Source organism: Macaca nemestrina, chromosome 12, assembly GCF_043159975.1.
Source record: "Macaca nemestrina isolate mMacNem1 chromosome 12, mMacNem.hap1, whole genome shotgun sequence".
Taxonomy (NCBI): domain Eukaryota; kingdom Metazoa; phylum Chordata; class Mammalia; order Primates; family Cercopithecidae; genus Macaca; species Macaca nemestrina.
The window spans coordinates 10,790,168-10,815,087 of NC_092136.1; the positions used below are offsets into that span (position 1 = coordinate 10,790,168).

The following is a 24,920-nucleotide window of genomic DNA, read 5'->3' on the forward strand; positions in this document are numbered from 1 at the left end:
ATTCTTACTTTGAGGAAATAACTCTATTTAATGGTTCTCCTGATCCCTCTATGGAAACCTTGTAGAAACTGCAGAGAATCTGTCACCTTTCTTGAGTTAGTGGTCTTTTCATTTTGGGGTGGTTCCAAGGGTCTCTGAGGAGATAATAGAAAATAAATATAATGAGGGACAGGTACTTCTTCTTTTAACATTAAAAAAATTAACAAGAATAAATCAAATGGATGACCAGTGATTTCTAATTGATTTAAAAGAGTAGTGTGAGGGTGTGGCAAAGGTCTGAGACAACTTGAGAGGTTGAAAATTGACCTGTTGTAGAGCTTGTTAATAAATTCTTTTTTTTTTTTTTTTTTGAGATGGAGTTTCACTCTGTTGCCCAGGCTGGAGTGCAGTGGTGCAATCTTGGCTCACTGCAACCTCTGCCTCCCGGGTTCAAGCTGTTCTCTGCCTCAGCCTCCCAAGTAGCTGGGATTACACGTGCCCGCCACCACCTCCAGCTAATTTTTGCATTTTTAGTAGAGATGGGGTTTCACCATCTTGGCCAGACTGGTCTTGAACTCCTGATCCACCTGCCTTGACCTCCCAGAGTGCTGGGATTACAGGCGTGAGTCACTGCGCACAGCCATCAAATTACTAAAAAGTGAAATTTCTTGAAAGGCTAGGGAGTAGACCAGATATCCCAGAGTGAAAACCAAGGTAAGGATATTCTGCATATATAGTATTCTATTTTGAACTAGAGAAGACTTTCTACTACAGTGGGGAAGGAGAAAAATGAAGGTACATTGGGACAGAGATCTATCAGCAACTTGGTCATAGCCAGAAAGTGTCAAAACATAGTCTCAGACCCCTTATTCTCTCCCACGTTTTTTTTTTTTTCTTGAGGTGGAGTTTCACTCTTGTTGCCCAGGCTGGAGTGCAGTGGTGTAATCTCGGCCCACTGCAACCTCCTCCTCCTGGGTTCAAGTGATTCTCCTGTCTCACCCTCCTGAGTAGCTAGGATTACAGGCACCCACCACCATGCCCGGTTAGTTTTTCTATTTTTAGTAGAGACGGGGTTTCACTATGTTGGTCAGGCTGGTCTCCTGACCTTAGGCGATCCACCCGCCTCAGCCTTCCAAAGTGCTGGGATTATGGGCAGGAGCCACCAGGCCGGCTTCTCTCCCACTTTCAACAACCAATGTTAAAAGCACTAGACTGGGAAGATTGCATTTTATGTTCACTTTGGTTGAATAAGGCTGTTTGGCTTATTTTTTCCTTCTTTGTGGTCCTGTGAACAGATATTGCTGGTGAATTCAAAGAGCAGTTACAGGTACTGATACCGTATGTATTAAACCCATCTAAGTTAATGGAAAAGGAGATCAATGGCTCAAAGGTCACCTGTCGGGGACTATTGGAGTATTTTAAGGTAAATATGGATTTTAATTATTAAAATTTTTGATTTTTGGTAAAGCTGATCTAACTTGTAAATCAAGTTGAATTTAAATATTGTGAAACTTAAAATTTTCTGGGGGAGATGGTGAAAGGCATTTTCAGAGACCTTGGTGTCCTTCCGGGAGTGGGCCATTGGGTGGCAGTATTGGTCTGAGAACCAAATGGATGTTCTTTGCACTCTCTTAGAGGAGCAATTAGCTGTGACTAAAGGAAGATTGTTCCTCAAGGAAGATGGTGTGGACAGGAGGTGGTTAGGAAGTTGCTGTGAGTAGGAGGAGACGGCACCTAGATGTGACACGACTACCTCAAGGCGGATGGTCACTCTGCCCACAGGTAGTGGTGAGGTCAGCGTGCATGGGGAGCTGGATGGGAATCCTAGCCTCTGTAGGTTTGTGCTGCTTGAGAACATTTTTAGTTAACTAAAAATGCTAACATGCACTCAAAGGTGTGTGGTGTGTTTTTGCTAATTCCTGGTTGTTGATCTAAGTGTTTAGGAAAATGCAGTTGTATGGTCACTTTCTAAAAATTAATTATGAGTAAGATATGACTGAATAACATTTTATAGCAGTTTTTATGTTTATATTTTAAGGCATATATTAAAATTTATCAAGGAGAAGATCTGCCTCACCCCAAGTCCATGCTTCAGGTAAACAAGATTTGACATCCTAAATGCTACCCTTCAATTACCTGAGTTGACCTGTATACAATAAGCAGAGTTCTTCAGGAAGAGAATGTGCTTTTTCTCCTTTTTCATTATGCTGGGGTCTGTTAATTTTTTTTTAGCACATTTTGCAGTAGTGTGGCCTCCTAGTTCACTTTGCAGTAATGTGACCTTCTAGTTCACTTGTTTGTATTCATGGTTGTACAGTTGAAATGGCTTCTTCTCACTGGCCTAGTCTTTTCACCAAACACACTTCGGGAAGCACAGCTTATTATTCTTGGGTGAAACATACCCAGCATGTTAGACAAGCAATTTCTTGTCATCTGTTGTTTATTATTTTTTTAATATAATTTATAATTTATAATTTTTTGAGACAGAGTCTCACTCTTGACAAGGCTGGAGTGCAGTGGCATGATCTCGGCTCACCGCAACCTCCACCTCCTGGGTTCAAGTGATTCTCGTGCCTCAGCCTGCCAAGTAGCTGGGATTATAGGCATATACCCCACCATGCCTGGCTAATTTTTGTGTTTTTAATAGAGATCGGTTTAGCCATGTTGCCCAGGCTGGTCTCGAACTCCTGGACTCAAGCAATCCGACCGTCTTGGCCTCCCGAAGTGCTGGGATTATAGGGGTGAGCCACCGTGCTTGGCCATAATTTTTTTAATAATAAAAAAAAAAATAGTGATGTGGTCTTGCTGTGTTGCTCAGGCTGGTCTCAAACTTGGCTCAAGCGATGTGCCTGCCTCAGCCTCCCAAAGTGCTAAGATTATAGGTGTAAGCCACCGTGCCTGACCTACTGTTTACTTTAGTGGAACATGTCCTGACATACCTGTTTACTGTTTGCTAATCAGGTTTTTAATTTGCAACTAGAATGTCATTTGGTTAGAATATAATTTTTACTTTCATATGCTGAACATAAGGGGATTTATTGCCAAGTGTTGATTTCTTTTGTAGCAGAAAATTTTCATAAAGGGAGCTAGCGCCTGGGATTGACATTGCAAATAATTTTTTCCTTTTTTTTTTTTTGAGACGGAGTCTCGCTCTGTTGCCCAGGCTGGAGTGCAGTGGCGCGATCTCGGCTTACTGCAAGCTCCGCCTCCTGGGTTCATGCCATTCTCCTATCTCAGCCTCCCAAGTAGCTGGGACTACAGGCGCCTGCCACCATGCCTGGCTAATTTTTATTTTTATTTTTAGTAGAGACGGGGTTTCACAGTGTTAGCCAGGATGATCTCTATCTCCTGACCTTGAGATCCGCCCACCTCAGCCTCCCAAAGTGCTGGGGTTACAGGCATGAGCCACCGCGCCCGGCACCTCCCCCGCCTGCCCTTTTTTTTTTTTTTTTTTTTTTTTTTAAATAGAAACAGGATCTAGCTGTGTTGAGTAGGCTGGTGTTGAATTCTTGGGCTCAAGTGATCCTCCCACCTCAGCCTCTCAAAGTGCTGAGATTACAAGCATGAGCCACTAATCCCAGCTTTTTCGTTTTTTTTTTTTTTGAGACGGAGTCTCGCTCTGTCACCCAGGCTGGAGTGCAGTGGCCGGATCTCAGCTCACTGCAAGCTCCGCCTCCCGGGTTCACGCCATTCTCCTGCCTCAGCCTCCCGAATAGCTGGGACTACAGGCGCCCGCCGCCTCGCCCGGCTAATTTTTTGCATTTTTTAGTAGAGACGGGGTTTCACCGTGTTAACCAGGATGGTCTCGATCTCCCGACCTTGTGATCCACCCGTCTCGGCCTCCCAAAGTGCTGGGATTACAGGCTTGAGCCACCGCGCCCGGCCTCTTTTTTTTTTTTTGAGACAGAGTCTTGCTGTATCGCTCAGGCTGGAGTAAGGTGGCATTATCTCGGCTCACTGCAACCTCTACCTCCCGGGTTCAAGCAGTTCTCCTGCCTCAGCCTCCTGAGTAGCTGGGACTATAGGCATGCACCATCATGCTCAGCTAATTATTTTGTGTTTTTAGTAGAGATGGGGTTTCACCACGTTGGCCAGGCTGGCCTTGAACCCCTGACCTTGTGATCTGCCAGCCTCGGCCTCCCAAAGTGCCAAAGTGCTGGGATTACAGGCATGAGCCACCGCACCCAACCTTTCCTTCTTTTTTATTTATTTATTTATTTTTTTGACTCACATCTATTTTTTTAAAGTTGAAGCAGTGGAGCCAGGTGTGGTGGCTTACGCCTGTAATCCCAGCGCTTTGGGAGGCTGAGGTGGGCAGATCACTTGAGCCTGGGCGTTCAAGATCAACTTGGGCAATATAGGGAGACTCTAGCTGTGCAAAACAAAAACTTCAAAAGTTAGCCAAGCGTGGTGGCACGCAGTGGCGGGAGGATGGCTTGCATTCAGGAGATGAAGGTTGCCGTGTGCTGAGATCACCAGTGAACTCCAGCCTGGGTGACAGAGTGAGACTCTGTCTCAAAAAAATAAAATTTAGGCCGGGCGCGGTGGCTCACGCCTGTAATCCCAGCACTTTGGGAGGCCGAGGCGGGCGGATCACAAGGTCAGGAGATCGAGACCACGGTGAAACCCCGTCTCTACTAAAAATACAAAAAATTAGCCGGGCGCGGTTGTGGGCGCCTGTAGTCCCAGCTACTCGGGAGGCTGAGGCAGGAGAATGGCGTGAACCCGGGAGGCGGAGCTTGCAGTGAGCCGAGATCGCGCCACTGCACTCCAGCCTGGGCGACAGAGCGAGACTCCGTCTCAAAAAAAAAAAAAAATTTAAACAATTAAAAAATAAATTGATGCAATGAAATATTTTCCTTGAATTTTGGAGATTTAATTTTTGCTAAAGATTCTTATGTATAAGAATACGTATTTCTATGTATATGAACTTCTACCATTTTTTTGGGTAGAAAACTTGGCAGAGAAAGTATTTTATTTCATCAGTTGAGCTATATGGAAATCTAGAAAAATAGGAAGAATGGGGAATAGAGAAGATTTTTTATTAGGTCATTTGTGGAGGAATGTTAAAAGAGGAAGGATTTATAGTTCATGTTTTTCTCTCTTAAAAGGCCACTGCTGAAGCCAACAACTTAGCAGCTGCAGCCTCTGCCAAGGACATTTATTATAACAACATGGAAGAGGTACGTGGGACATATGCCTCATTCTGAAATATCTATAACCTGTCTGGGCATTGTTGCGGACTTCAGAAGCCCAACTTGATCCTACTTAATGTATCTTTAAGTGGTGAGGCAACAAAGTTATATTCAGGTTGTCCTGGTAACGGGGGCCTTCTAATTATTACCATTTCTTTTTTTGTTTGTTTTTGTTTTGTTTTGTTTGAATAGCAAATAGTTTATTGGTAAGTACATGGTTTCAGTGGGAGTAATAAATTCACACGAACAGGAGACAGTAATCAAGTCAAAAGAATAAATGCTTACTAATAATCAGAAAATCTGTGGCCATTAAGGCTGGCACATAAAAATCCAAAATCACTCAGAGGCCAAATAAGAAGATTCGTGCTCTTATTAGTTCACCTGGAGTAGGTCCATAGTACCTGGAATCTGTAGAATTCTGTAGATTATCACCTTCTGACCAGACATGACCCACTGGGGCATAACTGTGGCTTTTAAGGAAATCTGATGGACTAGAGGTGAGGATTTTGTCTCCTTCCAAACCAGTTACTCTTTTACAAATATTTGATTTTGGATAACTTGGGCTTTTTGCAGTCACCTCTTTGGATACTATAAAAATGTCGACTAAGATTTTCTTCAAAGACAATATCTGAATTTTGAATTGTAGGCTCCACTGATGGTCCAGAACACATGACAACACCACCAACGTATTCAAAAGCACAGTGAGCTATACAGCCATACTGAATAGTATAGCCAGCAAGTCGAAAGGTTTCCCCAGAACACCACGAAGCATAGTTCTGTGTAGACTCTGCCACCATTGGTCATAGGTCTGTTCTATAATTCATTCAATTTTTAGGGAAGTCGCAGGGCTTCCAGAAAAAAAAAAAAGCATGTCTCAAAGCGTATGTGCGTGATCCATGATTTCAGGAATCCTTGGGTCCCAAAGAACCCTGAAGACCCTCAACCAGGACATAGGTGGGCCTTTCTCACCTGGGTCCCCCAGAAGTTGACCGTTTGGTTTTGTTTTTTTGAGACATAGTCTCACTCTGTCACCCTGGCTGGAGTGCAGTGATACGATCTCGGCTCACTGCAGCCTCCGCCTCCCGGGTTCAAGCGGTTCTCCTGCCTCAGCCTTCTGAGTAGCTGGGATTACAGGTGCCTGCCATCACGCCCGGCTAATGTTTTTTGTATTTTTAGTAGAGACGGAGTTTCACCATGCTGGCCAGACTGATTTCGAACTCCTGACCTCAAGTGATCTGCCTGCCCCAGCCTCTCAAAGTGATGGGATTACAGGCGTGAGCCACTGTGCCTGGCCCAATGTCACTGCTCTTTCCAATTAATATTATCACCCTGGTTTTTTAAGTGTGTTTTTCAGAGGAAGTGAAACTAGACTTTATTGGTCTTAGTCATCTTTTAAAAGTTAACTTATTAATATATTGTTAACATCTTAAAACATGCTAATCCTTTCATTATCTTTTCATGTTTTATTTGGCAGTTGTTTTTGAAGAGATCTTTTAACATATTGTGTCTTTGTTCTTCTTAGGTTTGTGGGGGAGAGAAACCTTATTTGTCCCCAGACATTCTAGAGGAGAAGCACTGTGAATTCAAACAACTTGCTCTGGACCATTTTAAGAAGACCAAGAAGATGGGTGGGAAGGATTTCAGCTTTCGTTACCAGCAGGAGCTGGAGGAGGAAATCAAGGAATTATATGAGAACTTCTGCAAGCACAATGGTAGCAAGAACGTCTTCAGCACCTTCCGAACCCCTGCAGTGCTGTTCACGGGCATTGTAGCTTTGTACATAGCCTCAGGCCTCACTGGCTTCATAGGTCTTGAGGTTGTAGCCCAGTTGTTCAACTGTATGGTTGGACTACTGTTAATAGCGCTCCTCACCTGGGGCTACATCAGGTATTCTGGTCAATATCGTGAGCTGGGCGGAGCTATTGATTTTGGTGCCGCATATGTGTTGGAGCAGGTAAGTGGTGCTGCTGAAGAGCCTAAGGGTTGATAATGGGCAGATATTTGTGCTTCTGTTGTGAAATATCTTAGTTTGGAAGAATTTCATAGCAAAGACATGAGACAGTGGCCACTCCCTTGGCCTTCGTTTTCTGATAGACTTTATGTTTTATCATCCTTTAGGATATTAATATTTATTCTTAATATTTTGTTTCCATGCCTAAAAAGGCCCCCCCAACCTTCTTTTTTTTTTTTTCTGAGACAAAGTCTCGCTCTGTTCTCTTGCCCAGGCTGGAGTCCAATGGCATGATCCTGGCTCACTGCAATGTCAGCCTCCCAGGTTCAAGCGATTCTCTTGCCTCAGCCTCCCAAGTAGCTGAGACTACAGGTGTGTGCCACCACGGCCCGCTAGTTTTTGTATTTTTAATAGAGACAGGGTTTCACCATGTTGACCAGGCTGGTCTCGAACTCCTGACCTCATGATCCGCCTGCCTTGGCCTCCCAAAGTGCTGGGATTACAGGTGTGAGCCACCGCGCCCGGCCCAGAAATAGCCCTTTAATGCAAAAACATTGCAACTTAGACATACTGATTGTGTTTCCCTTTGGCAACTTTTTTTTTTTTTTTTTTTTTTTTTTTTCCCTGAGGCAGAGTTTTACACTTTTGCCCAGGCTGGAGTGAAATGGTGTGATCATGGCTCACTGCAACCTCCGCCCACTGGGTTCAAGAGATTCTCTTGCCTCAGCCTCCGAAGAATAGCTGGGATTATAGGTGCCCGACATCACACCCAGCTAATTTTTATGTATTTTTTAGTAGAGATAGCATTTTGCCGTGTTAGCTAGGCTGGTATTGAACTCCTGACCTCAGGTGATCCACCCGCCTCGGCCTCCCAAAGTGCTAGGATTATAGGCATGAGCTATCGTACCTGGCCGGCAACTTCTAATTATATACTCTTCAGACATAATTTTTATGTGATTCTCCCTTCTCACCTGCCCCCAGATTTATTTCACTGAAAATCAAGAGCTTTGAAAAAATTATGAACTTAACGAAAAATGTTCGGTTTTGAGTCCTACTGGATTAGGAAAGGGATGGTATCTCTTTTTATTTAAAAATCTTCCAAAAGCCAGTGACTTGCTTATTTACTTATTGGGTTGCTTATTTATTTATTTATAAAATTCTTTTTGGAGACGAGGTCTTGCTCTGTCACCCAGGCTGGTATCTTAGCTCACTGTAACTTAAAACTCCTGGGCTCAAGTGATCCTCCCGCCTCAAGTGAGCCTCCCAAGCAGCTGGTGTTACAGGCGAGTGCCACCACACCCGACTAACCCAGTAGCTCTTGGACATTGACATGGTCAAATTTTGTACATCTTTGAGATGATACATTTGTTTTTCTGAGTAACATGAACAGATTAGTTGGGTTAGCAGCTTGTGAAGCCACAGGAGCTGCCTATCCTACCCCAGCCACAGAGCAGATGTTCCCCTGGCTCTCTTGGGAGTTAGTTCCTGCCACAGCTTCCCTGTATCCCTGCATTTTCATTACAGTGCTTTCTGTAACATGCTGATGATGGAGACAGGTTTTTGAAAGGTTAAGGACTTACTTTCTTGTTGCTGTGTTGTATTTTATTAACTTACATGTTGAATAAATGGACTTTTGCAGGCTTCTTCTCATATCGGTAATTCTACTCAGGCCACCGTGAGGGATGCAGTTGTTGGAAGACCACCCCAGGTTAAAAAAGCTCAATAGCATCTTAACATGAAGATCAAACAAAAAAAACGAACCCCTACTGATTTCTGGGTTTCTGCCACGGCCACAGGTTCATATCTAGAGGAATGGCAGATCTGAGACCATCCAGGAAGAGCTAAAACATGGCCCTGTAATAAATGAGCAGACCTCTCCTGTGGTTTCTGATTATTAAACACACTTCCATTTCTCTTGGAAGCATTTCTTTTCCTTGCTGTTATAGATGCAAGCCTGTGTCTATTTTCATATTACTCTGCTTTGTGCACTTTATGGAGGAGGAAGCGAGAGGAAAATGGAAATGCAGCTTTTAAGTTCTTTATGTGCCACTTAGTGCCTTTTAAGATTGATTCCCTGATTTTGCAGACACGATGGGGAGGGGTTGGAGGATAATCTCATGAAAGTTGCCATTTTTGGGGTGAAACTTGTCATTTCTTTTATACTTTACCTTTTGAGAAGGATTCCTTTTTTCTTTTCTTTTTTTTCTTGAGTTGGAGTCTCTTTCACCAAGCTTGAGTGCAGTGGTGTAATCTTGGCTCACTGCAACCTCCACCTGCCGGGTTCAAGCAATTCTCCTGCCTCAGCCTCCCTAGTAGCTGGGACGACAGGTATATGCCACTATGCCCAGCTAATTTTTTTGTATTTTTAGTAGAGACGGGGTTTCACCATATTGGCCAGGATGGTCTCCATCTCTTGACCTTGTGATCCACCCACCTTCGCCTCCCAAAGTGCTGGAATTACAGGCGTGAGCCACCGTGCCCAGCCAAGAAGGATTCCTTTTTTAAAAGTTTACAAAACTTGGAGAAACTTCAGAACTAAAGACTAACTGAAAATGATGTCATTACACTTTTAAAAAATTTACAATACGGAATCCTATTGCCTATTGTGGAAAAATCGTGTCACATTTAAATATACCATACTCTGAAATGTGAGGTTTTTACCCAGTAGATTGACAGTTTTGTTGCAATTTGCTCTATTTTTTTTTTTTGGTCCCTATAGCTTCTTTCTAGAAAAAGAGGCAAACGTGCCTTGAAAAGCCAGGGTGGCTCATAATAAAAGGAATGAGATAGATACTTTAAGAAAAAAGCTAAGTTTAAATGAACCATGTGACCTCTGATAAGTCACTTGAACTTGTGCCTTGGTCAGGTTCACTGTAGGTTTACATATGTATGTATGTTATACACAAGTCTTGTAATTGTCATTTGAGGGGATTTGTTTTTGAGAGTTCTGCATAAGAACAGAACTTTATTAAAGATTAGAGGGAAGATATTACCAAATATTACTGCCTTTAATTGATGTCTAATTTCATAATTCATGTGGCTTAGCAGCAATTAATAAATAACCTGATTTAAGGTCTTTACTCAGAATGTTAATTTGCATTCTCTGCCCTGTCTGATGTTCTGAATAATGAAGCTAAAATTAACCCATTTTATTTAGTGAATTATCTATTTAATTTTACTTTGGCTAGTCTGGTAGCTTTAAGATAGCGTTGGCTTAGCAAGGAGCAAAGTCCTACCCAAATATAAACAATATCTAGAAGTATCTAAGAGTTCTTTTTTTCTGTTTACCTTGATTAGGAGATAAAGTTTTATCTGTTAGTTGCTTTTCCTTTTGGAATTATTGTGGATTTTAAAACTTAAAACTTGCCTGCAAGTATTTATATAAACATTCAGGTATATAAGCCTTAATTTCTGAGATAATTTAACTTTTGTTATGGGAGGGAGGTAAGAGTGTAAATTTTATATAGATGAAGGTAAGATCTGAGTGTAAACTTTATATACATTAAGTATGAATGGAAGGTAGAAAAAAAGAAAGTCCCTTTTTGCTTGTAATTTCTTTATCAAATAATTTTCTTTTGACATTTTACCACTGAAGTATTTCTATAAGTCCTAAATTCCCAGCATACTATGTCTCATATTTATATGCCATCTTGCAAATAGTTCTTGCTATTTTATTCACTTGCTGTTACACTTTAGAAAAATGCCAGCTTGTTTACTTGCATTTATCAGTGATGCCAAGCTTTGACTGTTAACTTGAAAGCTTGCTTCTGAAATGTTGGTGCATTTTCAGGTGACCTCTTATCTCTCTGAAAGTTCATACCTATTAGCAGACTCTGTAAATATTGAGATACTTAGCTTTTAATACATTCTATAAGTAAATTTATAGATTTCAGAATAACTGTCAAAAAATTTAATGGTAAGAAGGGGTGATGTGTCGAAAACTCATACTAAAGTATTAGGTCACTTTTAAAAAAGTGATAATCTGTGATTTAATGAAATCTTAAGATCAGTTACTATTTAAATTCACCATTTCTGTTTTGGTCTTATAAAGAAACCTTGGTTTAATTATCCAGATGAAGTCCCCCTCACCTTTTTTTTTTTCTTCTTCTTCTGCTTCTGGAAATTGTTTATAAAGTTTTCTCAGTGAGGGTTCTTAAGAGTTTTCTTTGGCCTCTTTTCTCTCAACAGTAAATTGATGATTTTTTATCAGCTTTTTCAATGAAAGATGCATTATCATTGCTGGCTATAAATCATCCTGGGGAGATTTATAACCAGGTTACAAATAATGTCTTTTACTTCTTTCACCTTTTACTTGTGGTTCAGATGCTCAGACTGTGTGTTTGTGTCGTGTCTGTTGCTCTACCACTTTCCATGCAGTCATTTTTAATTTTACACAATCGTAACAATATATGGAACTCATTCCTATGAATATATAAAAGGAGGCTTCCAAAATTTTCTATTAAAATATTTCAGGATAAATGTTGATAATTTGAAAAAATAATTTCAGTGAGCTGCTTATAGTACAAATGGTAGAATCAGAGTTTTCATTCTTTCATTGAGAAATCTTTCTGTAAGATTGACTCGTAGATAAAATGAAACTACTGTGTACGATAAAACACTTTCAGAGTCATGCCTTATTTTATCTTATTTCATTTTAGTTTTTGAGACAGAGGTCTCGCTCTGTCGCCCAGGTTGGAATGCAGTGGTGCAGTCTCGCCTCACTGCAACCTCCACCTCCCGGGCTCAAGCGATTCTCCTGTCTCAGCTTCCTGAGTAGCTGGGACTACAGATGTACGCCACCACGCCTGGCTAATTTTTGTATTTTTACTAGAGGTGGGGTTTTGCCATGTTGATCAGGCTGGTCTCAAACTCCTGACTTCAGGTGATCCACCCCACTCAGCCTCCCAAAGTGTTGAGATTACAGGCGTGAGCCACCCCACCCAGCTGAGTCATGCCTTATTTTCATAGTATAACAAGAAATGTTCTGTGGACGTTTATGTTTTAACACCTCTTTTATACTTGGTAAAATTGCCTGTGTTTCGCTTTATTTATTTTATTTTTTTGAGATGGACTCTTGTACTGTCGCCCAGGCTGAAGTGCAGTGGTGTGGTCTTGTCTCACTACAACCTCCGCCTCCTGGGTTCAAGTGATTCTTCTGCCTCAGCCTCCCAAGTAGCTGGGGTTACAGGCATGTGCCACCACACCCGGCTTATTTTCGTATTTTTAGTAGAGACAGGGCTTCACCATGTTGACCAGGCTGGTCTCAACTCCTCGGGTAATCTGCCTGCCTTGGCCTTCCAAAGTGCTGGGATTACAGGCGTGAGCCCCTGGAACCTGGGCTTGTTTTGCTTTATTTTTTCTCTTACATGAAGTAAAGCGCTTTGGTCAAACAGACACATTATACTGCCTTGTACTGGTGATCAGTTTCATTAGTGGATCACACACAGTGTTCTACCTGGCTTGTAAAATGGTGCCTTGGATAGGGTGAGTTTGGATAAGTATGTATGAGTTATAGCAAAATTAAGTAGGTTGAGTCAAGTCCATGTAAAAGCAATAAAACAGTTTTAATTTTTTTCTTAGGTTCTTTTAAAAAATGATGTAACTTACATGGAAGTCTTCATAGAACTTTTTTCTTTCCTAGAACTATTGAAATGTAATTTAGGATGATTTGATGTTCCATCTCAAGTTGTCAACATGGCTGTGTCATTCTGGCTTACACATTTTTGATCTAACAATTCTAGTCAAGGGATAAGGGCAGAATGAAGACAAGCTTCAGTTATGAAAGTACAAACTATTTGTGTGATTAATTTTTAAAAATGACAAGAAGCCCATTGTAAAAGAATATTTGCAGTCAAATCACTTTTCTTATGTTGTAAGTCCTGTTGTAGCTATGTTTTGGGTAGTGGTTCTCATCTACCTTGGAGTGCATAAGACTTACCTAGCAGGCTTGTTTAAAAAGTTCAGATTCCCAACTTCCTACCCAGGGATTGCCTCAGGTGGTATGGGCTGTGGTCCTGGAGTCATCACTTTTATAAATAGTGGTTCAGAGCCCACAGAGAGAGACTGCTTCATCGAATGGGAAGTACCAAGGAGAAAGTACAATTCTGTATTGTCTGGAGGCAAGTGGACACTTTGTACCTGAGGTTTAGAATAGGTGGTCTCTTGCCAGTACAGTCCCAGGCGTTTTATGTGTTTAGAAGTAGTAAGGATGCCTTTAATTCAGAGGATTAAGCTCCTTAAAGCTGTTTTTCTCCATTGTCATAGTGCCTTCTCTGAAAAACGAATGTACAAGTATCCTATTTTCTAACATGTAACTAGGGTTTTTTTAAAAGCACTTTTTCATAGTTTTTCTTTTAAAAAGTAAAATTCAGCACTGTGACTTCAATCCCCAAATCTTTCACATACAGGTGAAACATTAAGCCACAAATAAAAATAATGAACAAGAAGGAAGACAAGATCCTAATTTCTGTCATTAGCGACCTAAGTACCCCATATCAGAAGCTTTGCAAAACAGATCTAGGGACAGAAGGGTTTTTTGAAAGACATTTTTCTTTGGAGAGGAATTTTGTGTGCCAGGACTAAAGTTTAAATATAGTGTTTTTATGAGCAAGGGAAGGTAGCATTGATTCCCAAAGCTTTCTAATTAGATACATGCTGTCATGGATGTAAGCCTTAAAGGAGTTAATACTAATCTTGTACATACATAAATTTTCCTCAGGTTTCTTTTTTATTTAAAAAAATGATTTGTTAAAAGTACTTTCTGCTAGACCCTTGCCTTTGAGTGGCTTTGAAATTTAATATAGTTTTTAAAAAGTGCAATGAGATGAGATTATGCTATTAGTATATTAAAAGCATGTTTCTGTTTTACTCCAATTTGTAAGATCATTTAATGGAATAAAGATCACAACACCATGTTATCTGTGTTTTCTTTCTCTTTTTTTTTTTTTAATATGGGAGGTTATGTGAAATAGAGTTTGGCTTGGCAAAGTGAGTAAGACTTCTGACGGGATAGTGGCAATGTGGTTTGAGTAAGCTTTCTCTGTCCTACAAAACAATACTGAACTAGTATCTTACTAGCATAGTCCTGGAGAAGGCTCTGTTGTTGGCGGGGTTGCTTAAAAGTGAGCACAAGGGCCGGGCGCGGTGGCTCAAGCCTGTAATCCCAGCACTTTGGGAGGCCGAGACGGGCGGATCACGAGGTCACAAGATCAAGACCATCCTGGCTAACACGGTGAAACCCCATCTCTACTAAAAAATACAAAAAACTAGCCGGGCGAGGTGGCGGGCGCCTGTAGTCCCAGCTACTCGGGAGACTGAGGCAGGAGAATGGCGTGAACCCGGGAGGTGGAGCTTGCAGTGAGCTGAGATCCGGCCACTGCACTCCAGCCTGGGCGACACAGCGAGACTCCGTCTCAAAAAAAAAAAAAAAAAAAAAAAAAAAAAAAAAAAAAAGTGAGCACAAGGGCCAGGTGTGGTGGCTCACTCCTATAATCATAGCACTGTGGGAGGCTGAGGTGGGAGAAATGCTTGAGCCTAGGAAATTGAGACCAACTTGGGCAATATATGGAGACACTTTCCACCTCTGTCTCTACAAAATAGATTAGCGAGGCATAGTGGTGCCCACCTGTAGTCCTAGCTTCTCTGGAGGCTGAGGCAGGATGATCACTTGAGCCTAAGAGTTTGAGACCAAGTTGGGCAACATATGGAGACACCTTCCACCCCTGTCTCTGAAGGAAAAAAAAAAAAGCCAGGCATGATGGTGCGCACCTGTAGTCATAGCTACTCTGGAGGCTGAGGCAGGATAATCACATGAGCCCAGGAGTTCGAGGCTGAACGGCAGCCTGGGCAACAGCAAGACCCTGTCTCTCAAAAAATAAGTGCAAATTTTATTTACAGTAACATGGACTTGTGAAGACCTCTGAATTTGTAGCACTTTCATTTAGTTGCCCCATCTGGAGCCAGCTGATTAAATAGTTTCTCTTTGGGGGTGGGGCCAGGGAACCTAAATCTCTGCTGAAAGCTTTCTCTTTCACTGATGACCTTGGACACAGTGGGGAGATTGAATTGAATTTCTCAAATATGACAAATAGCTAGACATACCCCATTTAGCCCTACAGTAAAAAGATTTCTTCCCTAGTTGGAAACACTGGGTGGGATCAACAGCATTTCTCCATCCAACCACCCCATCCATCCCTGGTTGTTACCGTATGTCAGGTGCTGCCCTTGAGTTCATCACAGTTTAGTAGGGAAGGGGCAAACTCAAGGCTGATGATGTGAAGAGTATGATGAAAACAAAGATTCAGGACTTGGGTGCCACCATCAGGGTAGACGCTCTCATCAACATAAACTGGGGAGAAGGAAAGACCAGGGTGAGGAATGCAGTCCTGTATGCATGGGGAGCATTTAAGCAAGCTGGCTTGTCTTTGGCGCATTGACATTCTTGCTTTTGATTATCGTATATCACTTTGCAAAAGACAAGTCCAACTCTAATTAGCTTAATCAAAGAAGGAAAAATTTGTTAACTGGGAAAAAGTTTCTTGTAATTGGACATATGGGGTAAAACTGGTATCAGGCACTGGAGGAACTCAAATGTCAACAGGGCTCTTATTTCAGTGTTCAGTGACCTATTTTTTTCTTTTTATTATTATACTTTAAGTTCTAGGGTACATGTGCACAAAGTGCAGGTTTGTTACCTATGTATACATGTGCCATGTTGGTGTGCTGCACCCATTAACTCGTCATTTACATTAGGTATATCTCCTAATGCTATCCCCCCTCCCCACTCCCCACAATAGGCCCCGGTGTGTGATGTTCCCCTTCCTGTGTCCAAGTGATCTCGTTCAATTCCCACCTATGAGTGAGAACATGTGGTGTTTGGTTTTCTGTTCTTGCGATAGTTTGCTGAGAAGGATGGTTTCCAGCTGCATCCATGTCCCTACAAAAGACACGAACTCATCCTTTTTTATGGCTGCATAGTATTCCATGGTGTATATGTGCCACGTTCTCTTTTTTTTTTTTTTTTTTTTTGAGACAGAGTCTCGCTCTGTTGCCCAGGCTGGAGTGCAGTGGCGTGATCTCGGCTCACTGCAAGCTCCGCTTCCTGGGTTCACGCCATTCTCCTGCCTCAGCCTCCTGAGTAGCTGGGACTACAGGCGCTCACCACCGCGCCCAGCTAATTTTTTTTTGTATTTTTAGTAGAGACGGGGTTTCACCGTGGTCTTGATCTCCTGACCTTGTGATCCGCCCGCCTCGGCCTCCCAAAGTGCTGGGATTACAGGCGTGAGCCACCGCGCCCGGCAGTGCCACGTTTTCTTAATCCAGTCTGTCATCAGTGACTTATTTATCTGCTGTTGCAGATAGGTTTCCTCCATGCTCCAGGGGAGGACAGGCACCAATAGTTCCAGTCTTATATCATCCCACTTTAATGTACCCTGAGGAAAGAGCTTTTTTTTTTTTTTTTTTTTTTTTTGAGCTACTTGTGAAAAAATAGGTGTGTATATCTGCATCCCAGAGAAGGCTTCTGATTTGTTTGGCTTGAGTCATGCTCCTTCCATGGTCAACACTGTAGCCTGGGGGCTGAGGCATCATAACCAGCCAGACCTAGGTTGTAGGTGCCTGTTGTCAGAGTGATGACCACGTACTATGACTGACAGCTCCACCAGAACCACACGGAGTCACCAAATGAGACTGCTGGGCAGACCAAAACAAATAATCCACTACAGATAATCAATTCCAGTTAACAATGGCCATTGAACAATGAGAGAAATAAAACCTGGACATTTCCCAGGTTAAAGGTTCTGGAATTTTTTTTTTTTTTTTTTTTCCTGAGACGGAGTCTTGCTCTGTTGCCTAGGCTGGAGTGCGGTGGTGCAATCTCGGCTCATTGCAACCTCCACCTCCTGGGTCAAGTGATTCTCCTGCCTCAGCCTCCCGATTAGCTGGGATTACAGGCACCCACTGCCACGCCCAGCTAGTTTATTTTACTTTTAGTAGAGACGGGGTTTCGCCGTGTTGGCCAGTCTGGTCTCGAGCTCCTGACCTCATGTGATCCACCCGCTTCAGCCTCCCAACATGGTGAAACCCTATCTCTACTAAAAATGCAAAAATTAGTCAGGTGTGGTAGCGCGGGCCTGTAATCCCAGCTACTTGGGAGACTGAGGCAGGAGAATCGCTTGAACCCAGGAGGCGGAGTTTGCAGTGAGCTGAGATCGTGCCACTGCACTCCAACACTTTAGCCTGGGAGACAGAGCAAGACTCTGTCTCAAAATAAATAAAAAAATACATACATACATACATACATACATAAATAATAGATTCCCCCCTTGTCACAAGAGGAATGGGGCTTCATAGCTGTGCTATGCAGAAAAGCCTGGAAGCTTTGGAGTTGGACGCTAGTTGGATCCTGGCATCACAGTCCACCTGTTCGCCTGCTCTGTGCGGGGGATAAGGACCGCCTTGTTGGTGATAGCTTGGCATCATGGGGCAGTTTCTTAGTAAGTCCCGGGGCCTTTCTTAGAGAGCTCCTCTTTTGAGAATTGTGTGAGTAGTAAAAATACATAGCCGTCAGTACTGCTCCCCCTTCCCAGTATGATTTTTTGTTTTGTTTTGTTTTGTTTTGCTTTTTTTCTGGCACAGTGACAGGAAAAGAAAAGACAAGGGAGGTGACATCTGGGAGCTTCTGGAAGCAGAGGGTGAGGAAAGGCAGAAGTCAGCCTGGCTGCCTCAAAACCGAACCTGTCCATCCTGGGTTTGGATGACCTTACAGTCAGTCCCTGGCTCAGCATGCTCTGTAATTTGTTTGATGAGTGATAAGGCACATAAAACTCTGGTATTTTTATTGCCTCTGACTCTCCTTGTCAGAAAGGTGGTGAAGATCACGTGATGCTGATGGGCACATACCTATTCTCATGTTAGTAACAGCCACCATGTGTTGTGCGAGGATTTACCACGTGCCAGACGTCGGGCTCAGCACTTTATTTTTATTTTATTTTATATATTTTTTGGGATGAAGTCTCCCTCTGTCGCCCAGGCTGGAGTGCAGTGGCGCGATCTCGGCTCACTGCAAGCTCCACCTCCCGGGTTCACGCCATTCTCCTGCCTCAGCCTCCCGAGTAGCTGGGACTACAGGTGCCTGCCACCACGCCTGGCTAATTTTTTGTATTTTTAGTAGAGACGGGGTTTCACCGTGTTAGCCAGGATGGTCTCAATCTCCTGACATTGTGATCCGAGGGCTCAGCACTTTATAAGCATCATTTCATTTGTTGCTCTCTCTTTGGGGAATGTATTTTTAAAAAAATTTTTTTATTTTGAGACAGAGTCTCACTCTGTTGCCTAGGCTGGAGTGCAGTGGCATACCTCGGCTCACTGCAACCTCCATCTCCCAGGTTCAAGCGATTCTCCTGCCTCAGCCTCCCGAGTAGCTGGGACTACAGCTGTGTGCCACCACACCCGGCTAATTTCTTATTTTTAGTAGAGATGGGGTTTCACCATGTTGGCCAGGATGGTCTCAATCTCTTGACCTCATGATCCGCCCGCCTCAGCCTCCCAAAGTGCTGGGCTTACAGGCGTGAGCCACCGCACCCAGCTGGGAAATGTATTCTTATACATTATACAATATCACCAAGGCCCCATTTTATAGACAAACAGGTTCAGAGAAGGAACCATGGCCTGGGCCCTACAACTATTATAATAAGTAAAAGGGTCAGGATTTGGTCCAGGCATCCTAACTGCAAGACTCAGTACTGGCACTGGAGTGGTAGGAATACAGAGATGAACAAGAGCTGGTTCTACTAGTGTGAAGTCATATCCCAGTGCAGAGAAACAGCCTGTGTTGGTCATTCATTCTTCATTCATGCATTCATTCATGGAATGCCTATGGTGTGCTAGGTTTTTTTTTTGTTTTTTTTGTTTTTTTGTTTTTTTGAGATGGAGTCTCGCTATATGGCCCAGGCAGTGCAGTGGTACAATCTCAGCTCACTGCGACCTCTGCCTCCCAAGTTCAAATGATTCTCCTGCCTCAGCTTCCTGAGTAGCGGGGATGAGATTACAGGCACCCAGCACCACGTGTGGCTAATTTTTGTATTTTTAGTAGAGACATGGTTTCACTATGTTGGCCAGGCTGGTCTTGAACTCCTGAGCTCAAGTGATCTGCCTGCCTCGGCTTCCCAAAGTGCTGGGATTCCAGGTGTGAGCCACCATGCCCAGCCGATGTGCTAGGTTTTGTGCAAGGATTTGGGGATATGTGATGGCATTAAGACCCAATAGTTAAAAGCACTTTCTGCTAGATCCTTGCCTTTGAATGGCTTTAAATTTAATACAGTTTTGTGAGTCCCACCTCCATCCTCTTAGGGTCTCAGCTGGGCCCAAGGACTAAATTGACACAAGATAGATCAACAGGGCCAGGTGTGGTGGTTCACACCTGGAATCCCAGCACTTTGGGAGGCTAAGGTGGGATGATTACTTGACCCCAGAGTTGCAGACCAGGCTGGGTGACATAGTAAAACTCTGTTTCTTAAATAAAAAAAAATTAGCCAGGTGTGCAGTGGGCACCTGTCATCCCAGCTACTCGGGAGGAGGTCAAGGCCATAGTGGTGAGCTATGATCTCACCACTGACTTCCCCCTGGGTGACAGAGCGAGACACTGTGTTATTGCATTACTATAAATAAATACCTGAGACTAGGTAGTTCAAAATGAAAAGAGGTTTAGTTGGTTGCAGTGGTTCACGCCTGTAATTCCAGCACTTTGGGAGGCCAAAGTGGGCAGATCACCTGACGTCAGGAGTTCGAGATCAGCCTGGCCAACATGGCGAAACCCTGTCTCTACTAAAGATAGAAAAATTAGCTGGGCGTGGTGGCATATGCCTGTAGTCCCAGCTACTTGGGAAGCTGAGGCAGGAGAATTGCTTGAACCCAGGAGGCAGATGTTGCAATTAGCTGAGATTGCGCTGCTGCACTCCAGCCTGGGTGACAGAGGGAAACTCCCTCTCAAAAAAGAAAAGAAAAAAAAAAAAAAAGAGGTTTAATTGGCTCATGGTTCTGCAGGCTGTACAGAAAGCATGGGGGAGGCTTCAGGAAATTTCAATCATGGCAGAAGGAAAAGGGGGAATGAGCACCTCACATGGCTGGAGCAAGAGAAAGGGAGAAAGTGGAGAGATGCTACATGCTTTTAAACAACCAGATTTCCCGAGCATTCACTCACTATCAGAGAGCTGCACCAAGGGGGAAATTCACCGCTGTGATCCGGTCACCTCCCACTAGGCCCCACCTCCAACTTTGGGGATTACAATTTGACGACAGATTTGGGTGGGGACACAGATCCAAACCATATCACCCTGTCTCAAAAAAATAAAAAAAGATTAACAGGAGAAAAACATACACATTTCTTTAATACTAGTTTTACTGGCACAGGTGAGGCAGAAATTTAAAAATAATAATAATAATAAGTACTGCATTCATTCACTCCAAGAAAAGTAAAAGCCAAAGCCCAGAATGTGGCAAGGCAATAGTTAAAAAGAAAAGAAGAGCAAGTTTTCCTCTGCCTAGCAAGCTCACTTCAAGGACAGTTATAAGATAATGCTGTTTGAGAAGTCAAACCAAAGGAACAGGCTCCAGATGCCCCACCTCCGGAGCAAAGGTGAAAGGGGAAAAAAACAGGACAAATGTCTGTATTTAGCCAGTTCTTGTTTTTTCTTTCAATGCAGCTACAAGGCCACCAACTATGCAAGGCCACAAGTTATGCCAAGTCATCAGTTATGCTATAGATTATGTGACCTGTCATTATATGATTAACTGCCTTTGGTTTGCTTCTGTAAGTTTGCTTATAAAAATCCTGCTTGGTCTTTGTTCAAGGCTCAGTTTTTTGGATGTGAATCCACTGAGCCGGTGCGCACCTTAAAATAAATATCCTCCTATATTCACCCATACTAGTCTCTGCAGTCCTCTGAGTCCTGCAACACAGGAGCCCTCATAAGGAAATGAAGACCCAAAGAAGCAGCTGGTGTCAGTTACTTCTGTACCTAATTGGACAAAGAATAGTAAGTGCAATGAAGCAACTAAGAGCGAGGCAGGTAGCTCACTCCTGTAATCTCAGCACTTTGGGAGGCCAAGGAGGGAGGATCCCTTGAGTCCAGGAGTTTGAGACCTTGTCTCTATTTAAATAAAAATTAAAATTAAAAAGAAGCAACTAAATTATGTGGGGGAGGCTTACCAGATAAGAGTTATTTTCCTGGAGAACATTATGTTCAGTGAAATAAGCCAGGCACAGAAAGACAAATACTTCGTGATCTCACTTATATATGGAATCTAAAAAAATGGAACCCACAAGTAGGGAGTAGAATGGTAGTTATGGCGGTTGGGGGGAATAGGGGGGTGTGGAGAAGATGTTGGCCAAAGGATACAAAATTTCCATTAGGAGGAATAGAGGAATAAGTTCACCAGATCTATTGCACGACATGGTGATTATAGTAAATAACAATGTACTATGTTCTTCTTGAAAATTATGGATTATCGTAATGACGACCTTTTGGCCGGGCGCGGTGGCTCAAGCCTGTAATCCCAGCACTTTGGGAGGCCGAGACGGGCGGATCACTAGGTCAGGAGATCGAGACCATCCTGGCTAACATGGTGAAACCCCGTCTCTACTAAAAATACAAAAAAAAAAAACTAGCCGGGCGAGGTGGCGGGCGCCTGTAGTTCCAGCTGCTGGGGAGGCTGAGGCAGGAGAATGGCGTGAACCCGGGAGGCGGAGCTTGCAGTGAGCTGAGATCCGGCCACCGCACTCCAGCCTGGGCGGCAGAGGGAGACTCCGTCTCAAAAAAAAAAAAAAAAAAAAAAAAAAAAAAAAAATTATGGAGAGGTTTGTGTTCTCACCACAAAAGAAGTATGTGAGGTACTGCATATGTTAATTAGCTCAATTTAGTTATTCCACAATGTATACATATTTCAAAACAACATATTGTACATGACAAATACATGGCAATTTTTGTGAATTAAAAAGTAAAAAATGAGCCGAGTGGTGGCTCATGCCTGCAATCCTAGCCCTTTCAGAGGCTGAGGCAGGTGGGTCACTTGGGGCCAGGAGTTCGTGACCAGCCTGGTCAACATGGTGAAATACAAAAATAAAAAATACAAAAATTAGCTGGCCATGGTGGCATATGCCTGTAATCCCAGCTACATGGGAGGCTGAGGCAGGAGAATTGCTTGCCGGGGAGGCAGAGGTTGCAGTGAGCTGAGATCAAGCCACTGCACTCCAACCTGGGTGAGGGAGTAAGACTGTCTCAAAACAAACAAACAAACAAAAATCAAAAAAAGTAAAAAATGAAAAAATTATTTCAACAAGGTCTACCGAAATCTTTCCGTCTCAACGTCTCCTCTTTGAGGATAAGGATGTTGCTTTTTCTTCTAGTATAAGGAAGGTGTCCTTCAACATGGGAATTTCATCTGCTTTTAAGACACAGAAAAGGGGTCTTCTTGCACCTGCTGATTTTTAAATGCCTTTAATTCAAAACAGCCAATATGCCATGGTGGTATTTACTCTGTCACCCAGGCTGGAGTGTAGTGGCGCGATATCGGCTCACTGCAACCTCCGTCTCCCGGTCTCAAGTGATTCTCCTCCCTCAGCCTCCCGAGTAGCTGGGACTACAGAAGCACGCCTCCACGCCCGGCTACTTTTTTATATTTTTAGTAGAGACGGGGTTTCATCGTGTTAGCCAGCATGGTCTCCATCTCTTGACCTCGTGATCTGCCCGCCTCGGCCTCCCAAAGTGCTGAGATTACAGGCGTGAGCCGCCGCGCTGGGCCCATGGTGGTGTGTATATATATATATATATATATATATATATATATTTTATTTTTTTTGAGATGGAGTCTCGCTCTGTCGCCCAGGCTGGAGTGCAGTGGCCGGATCTCAGCTCACTGCAAGCTCTGCCTCCCGGGTTTGCGCCATTCTCCTGCCTCAGCCTCCCGAGTAGCTGGGACTACAGGCGCCCGTCACCTCGCCCGGCTAGTTTTTTGTATTTTTTTAGTAGAGACGGGGTTTCACCGTGTTAGCCAGGATGGTCTCGATCTCCTGACCTCGTGATCCGCCCGTCTCGGCCTCCCAAAGTGCTGGGATTACAGGCTTGAGCCACCGCGCCCGGCCGGTGGTATATTTTTAACTCCTTCAGTTTTTAAATTGTAAGCCCATTCTTGAGTGAAGGCGAAAGTAAACTGATCATGGCCCTGCAGTGTGATGCGTGTGCAGAGGTGGAGCGTGTGCCACTCCTGGATGCTGGGCGCGCAGGGCATAGGTGAGGCGGGAAGAGGCGGTGCCGGGGACGCGGGCGTCCTGCAGTCTCCCCGGGGCTGGGGCCAGGCGCTCTGCGAGGCTCTCATTAGCCGGCGGCGCGGGGAGGGGCCGGGTGACCTCACGCTGGCCCGGCCACTGCGGCCATTAGACCCGGTCCAATTGCTGAGGCTGCAGCGCTGCCTCCGAGTCTGCAAGGTGGGTGGAGCGGGTCTTCCCCGAAGGGTGCTACAAGGCCGGGCGAGGTGCCTGGGATGCTTCTCCCCGTCCGCGAGAAAGAGATGAAATTGGATGGGGCGGGTGTAGACGAGCCTGCCGAGCCGCCCGTTGGCAGCTGCAGCCTCCTGGGCGCCCGCTGGGCCCCGGTGAGAAAGTTGTTAAAGGGAGCGAGGTGGTTGTTCCCGGGTTCCGAGGCGCGCCTCGAACGCCCTCCCCAACAGAGGCCGCCGTCCCCTGGGGTCAGGGGACGCAGTTTCCTGTTAATGACAATAAATCCCTGCTCCCCCTGCCTCAGACATCTACGCAGCGAAATCGAGCCTGGCCTTGAGGGTCCACACCGCGAGAGAAGATGCGTGCGCTCGTTGTAAGTGCGGGGCGGGGCTGGGCGGGGGTGGGAGCCCCTGGTTAATGGAGACTCGTTGTCTCGGAGCCTGAATTACTGCTTCCGAGAGAGGAGCCTGGAGGATGTGGGGCCCACACCTCTGTCAGCTGCGGGGCATCGGTGTCAGCTGCGGGTCGGCGCGCACCTGTCGGAGTTGTCTCGGTGCATCCTTCCGGGGGCCGGTGTAGGGGTCGCCCTGCCTGAAACGCGCCCAGCGGACGGCGGGACCCTCAGGAGGCAGGTGGCCAGGGGGGCAGGTCTGTCCGCAGAAGTCCGGCGCTGCCCTCCGGAGCCACACCCGGGCACCGGGACAGGCCTTGGGGGCTGTGTCAGCTGACTCATCCCATGACCAGCCCTGCCAGCGGACTCCCAGCGTAACTGTGCTGGGCGACTGCCCCCCTTCCCCTGGCCGGACCGCAGCAGAGGGATTCAGAGGACAGGATTTGGAGGTGGACCCACCTAGTGTTGAGCATCTGGCTGTGAGACTCCGATCAAGTTCAAATCCACTGTTTCCCAGAGTGAAGGTTTTGTTTTGTTTTGTTTTGTTTTGTTTTGAGATGGAGTCTCACTTTGTCACCCAGGCTGGAGTGCAGTGGCGCGATCTCGGCTCACTGCGACCTCCGCCTCTCGGGTTCAAGCGGTTCTTCTGCCTCAGCCTCCCGAGTAGCTGGGCGTACATGCGCGTGCCACAACGCCTGGCTAATTTTTTTTGTATTTTTAGTGGAGATGGGGTTTTACCGTGTTAGCCAGGATGGTCTCGACTTCCTGACCTCGTGATCCGCCCGCCTCCGTCTTGCAAAGTGCTGGGATTACAGGCGTGAGCCACCAAGCCTGCTGCAGAGTGAAGATTATATGACTTAATACTCACGAAGTGCCCAGAACAATGCCTAGCACACATTTTGAGTGCTCAAC

General features: G+C 44.5%; 2 protein-coding genes, 1 long non-coding RNA gene and 1 pseudogene across 5 annotated transcripts in view; 2 read left to right on the top strand and 2 right to left on the bottom strand.

Moving 5' to 3' along the window:
• Positions 1-9,038, top strand: part of LOC105469489 (atlastin GTPase 3) — a 45,723-nt gene extending 36,685 nt beyond the window's left edge. For both annotated transcript variants that reach the window (XM_011720534.2, XM_011720536.3), the window contains exons 9-13: positions 1,275-1,402; positions 2,018-2,074; positions 5,091-5,162; positions 6,697-7,128; positions 8,765-9,038. In XM_011720534.2, coding sequence (XP_011718836.1) covers positions 1,275-1,402; positions 2,018-2,074; positions 5,091-5,162; positions 6,697-7,128; positions 8,765-8,851 — 776 coding nt within the window. In that variant the 3' untranslated portion in view covers positions 8,852-9,038. The remainder of the gene's footprint in view (positions 1-1,274; positions 1,403-2,017; positions 2,075-5,090; positions 5,163-6,696; positions 7,129-8,764) is intronic.
• LOC139357431 (uncharacterized) lies at positions 1-24,402 on the bottom strand. 2 transcript variants are annotated; one of them, XR_011610512.1, is made up of 3 exons: positions 24,154-24,402; positions 15,330-15,472; positions 1-134 (listed from the first exon to the last, which is right to left on the bottom strand). It is a non-coding gene; the product is annotated as an uncharacterized lncRNA (long non-coding RNA). The 2 variants fall into 2 exon arrangements; XR_011610511.1 differs by lacking the exon at positions 24,154-24,402 and adding an exon at positions 21,332-21,631.
• On the bottom strand, positions 5,459-6,190 carry LOC139357633 (mitochondrial inner membrane protease subunit 1 pseudogene; annotated as a pseudogene).
• The window catches only part of PLAAT3 (phospholipase A and acyltransferase 3), a 34,022-nt gene continuing 32,569 nt past the window's right edge, over positions 23,468-24,920 (top strand). The window contains exons 1-2 of the mRNA XM_011720527.2: positions 23,468-23,605; positions 23,922-23,990. Coding sequence (XP_011718829.1) covers positions 23,976-23,990 — 15 coding nt within the window. The 5' untranslated portion in view covers positions 23,468-23,605; positions 23,922-23,975. The remainder of the gene's footprint in view (positions 23,606-23,921; positions 23,991-24,920) is intronic.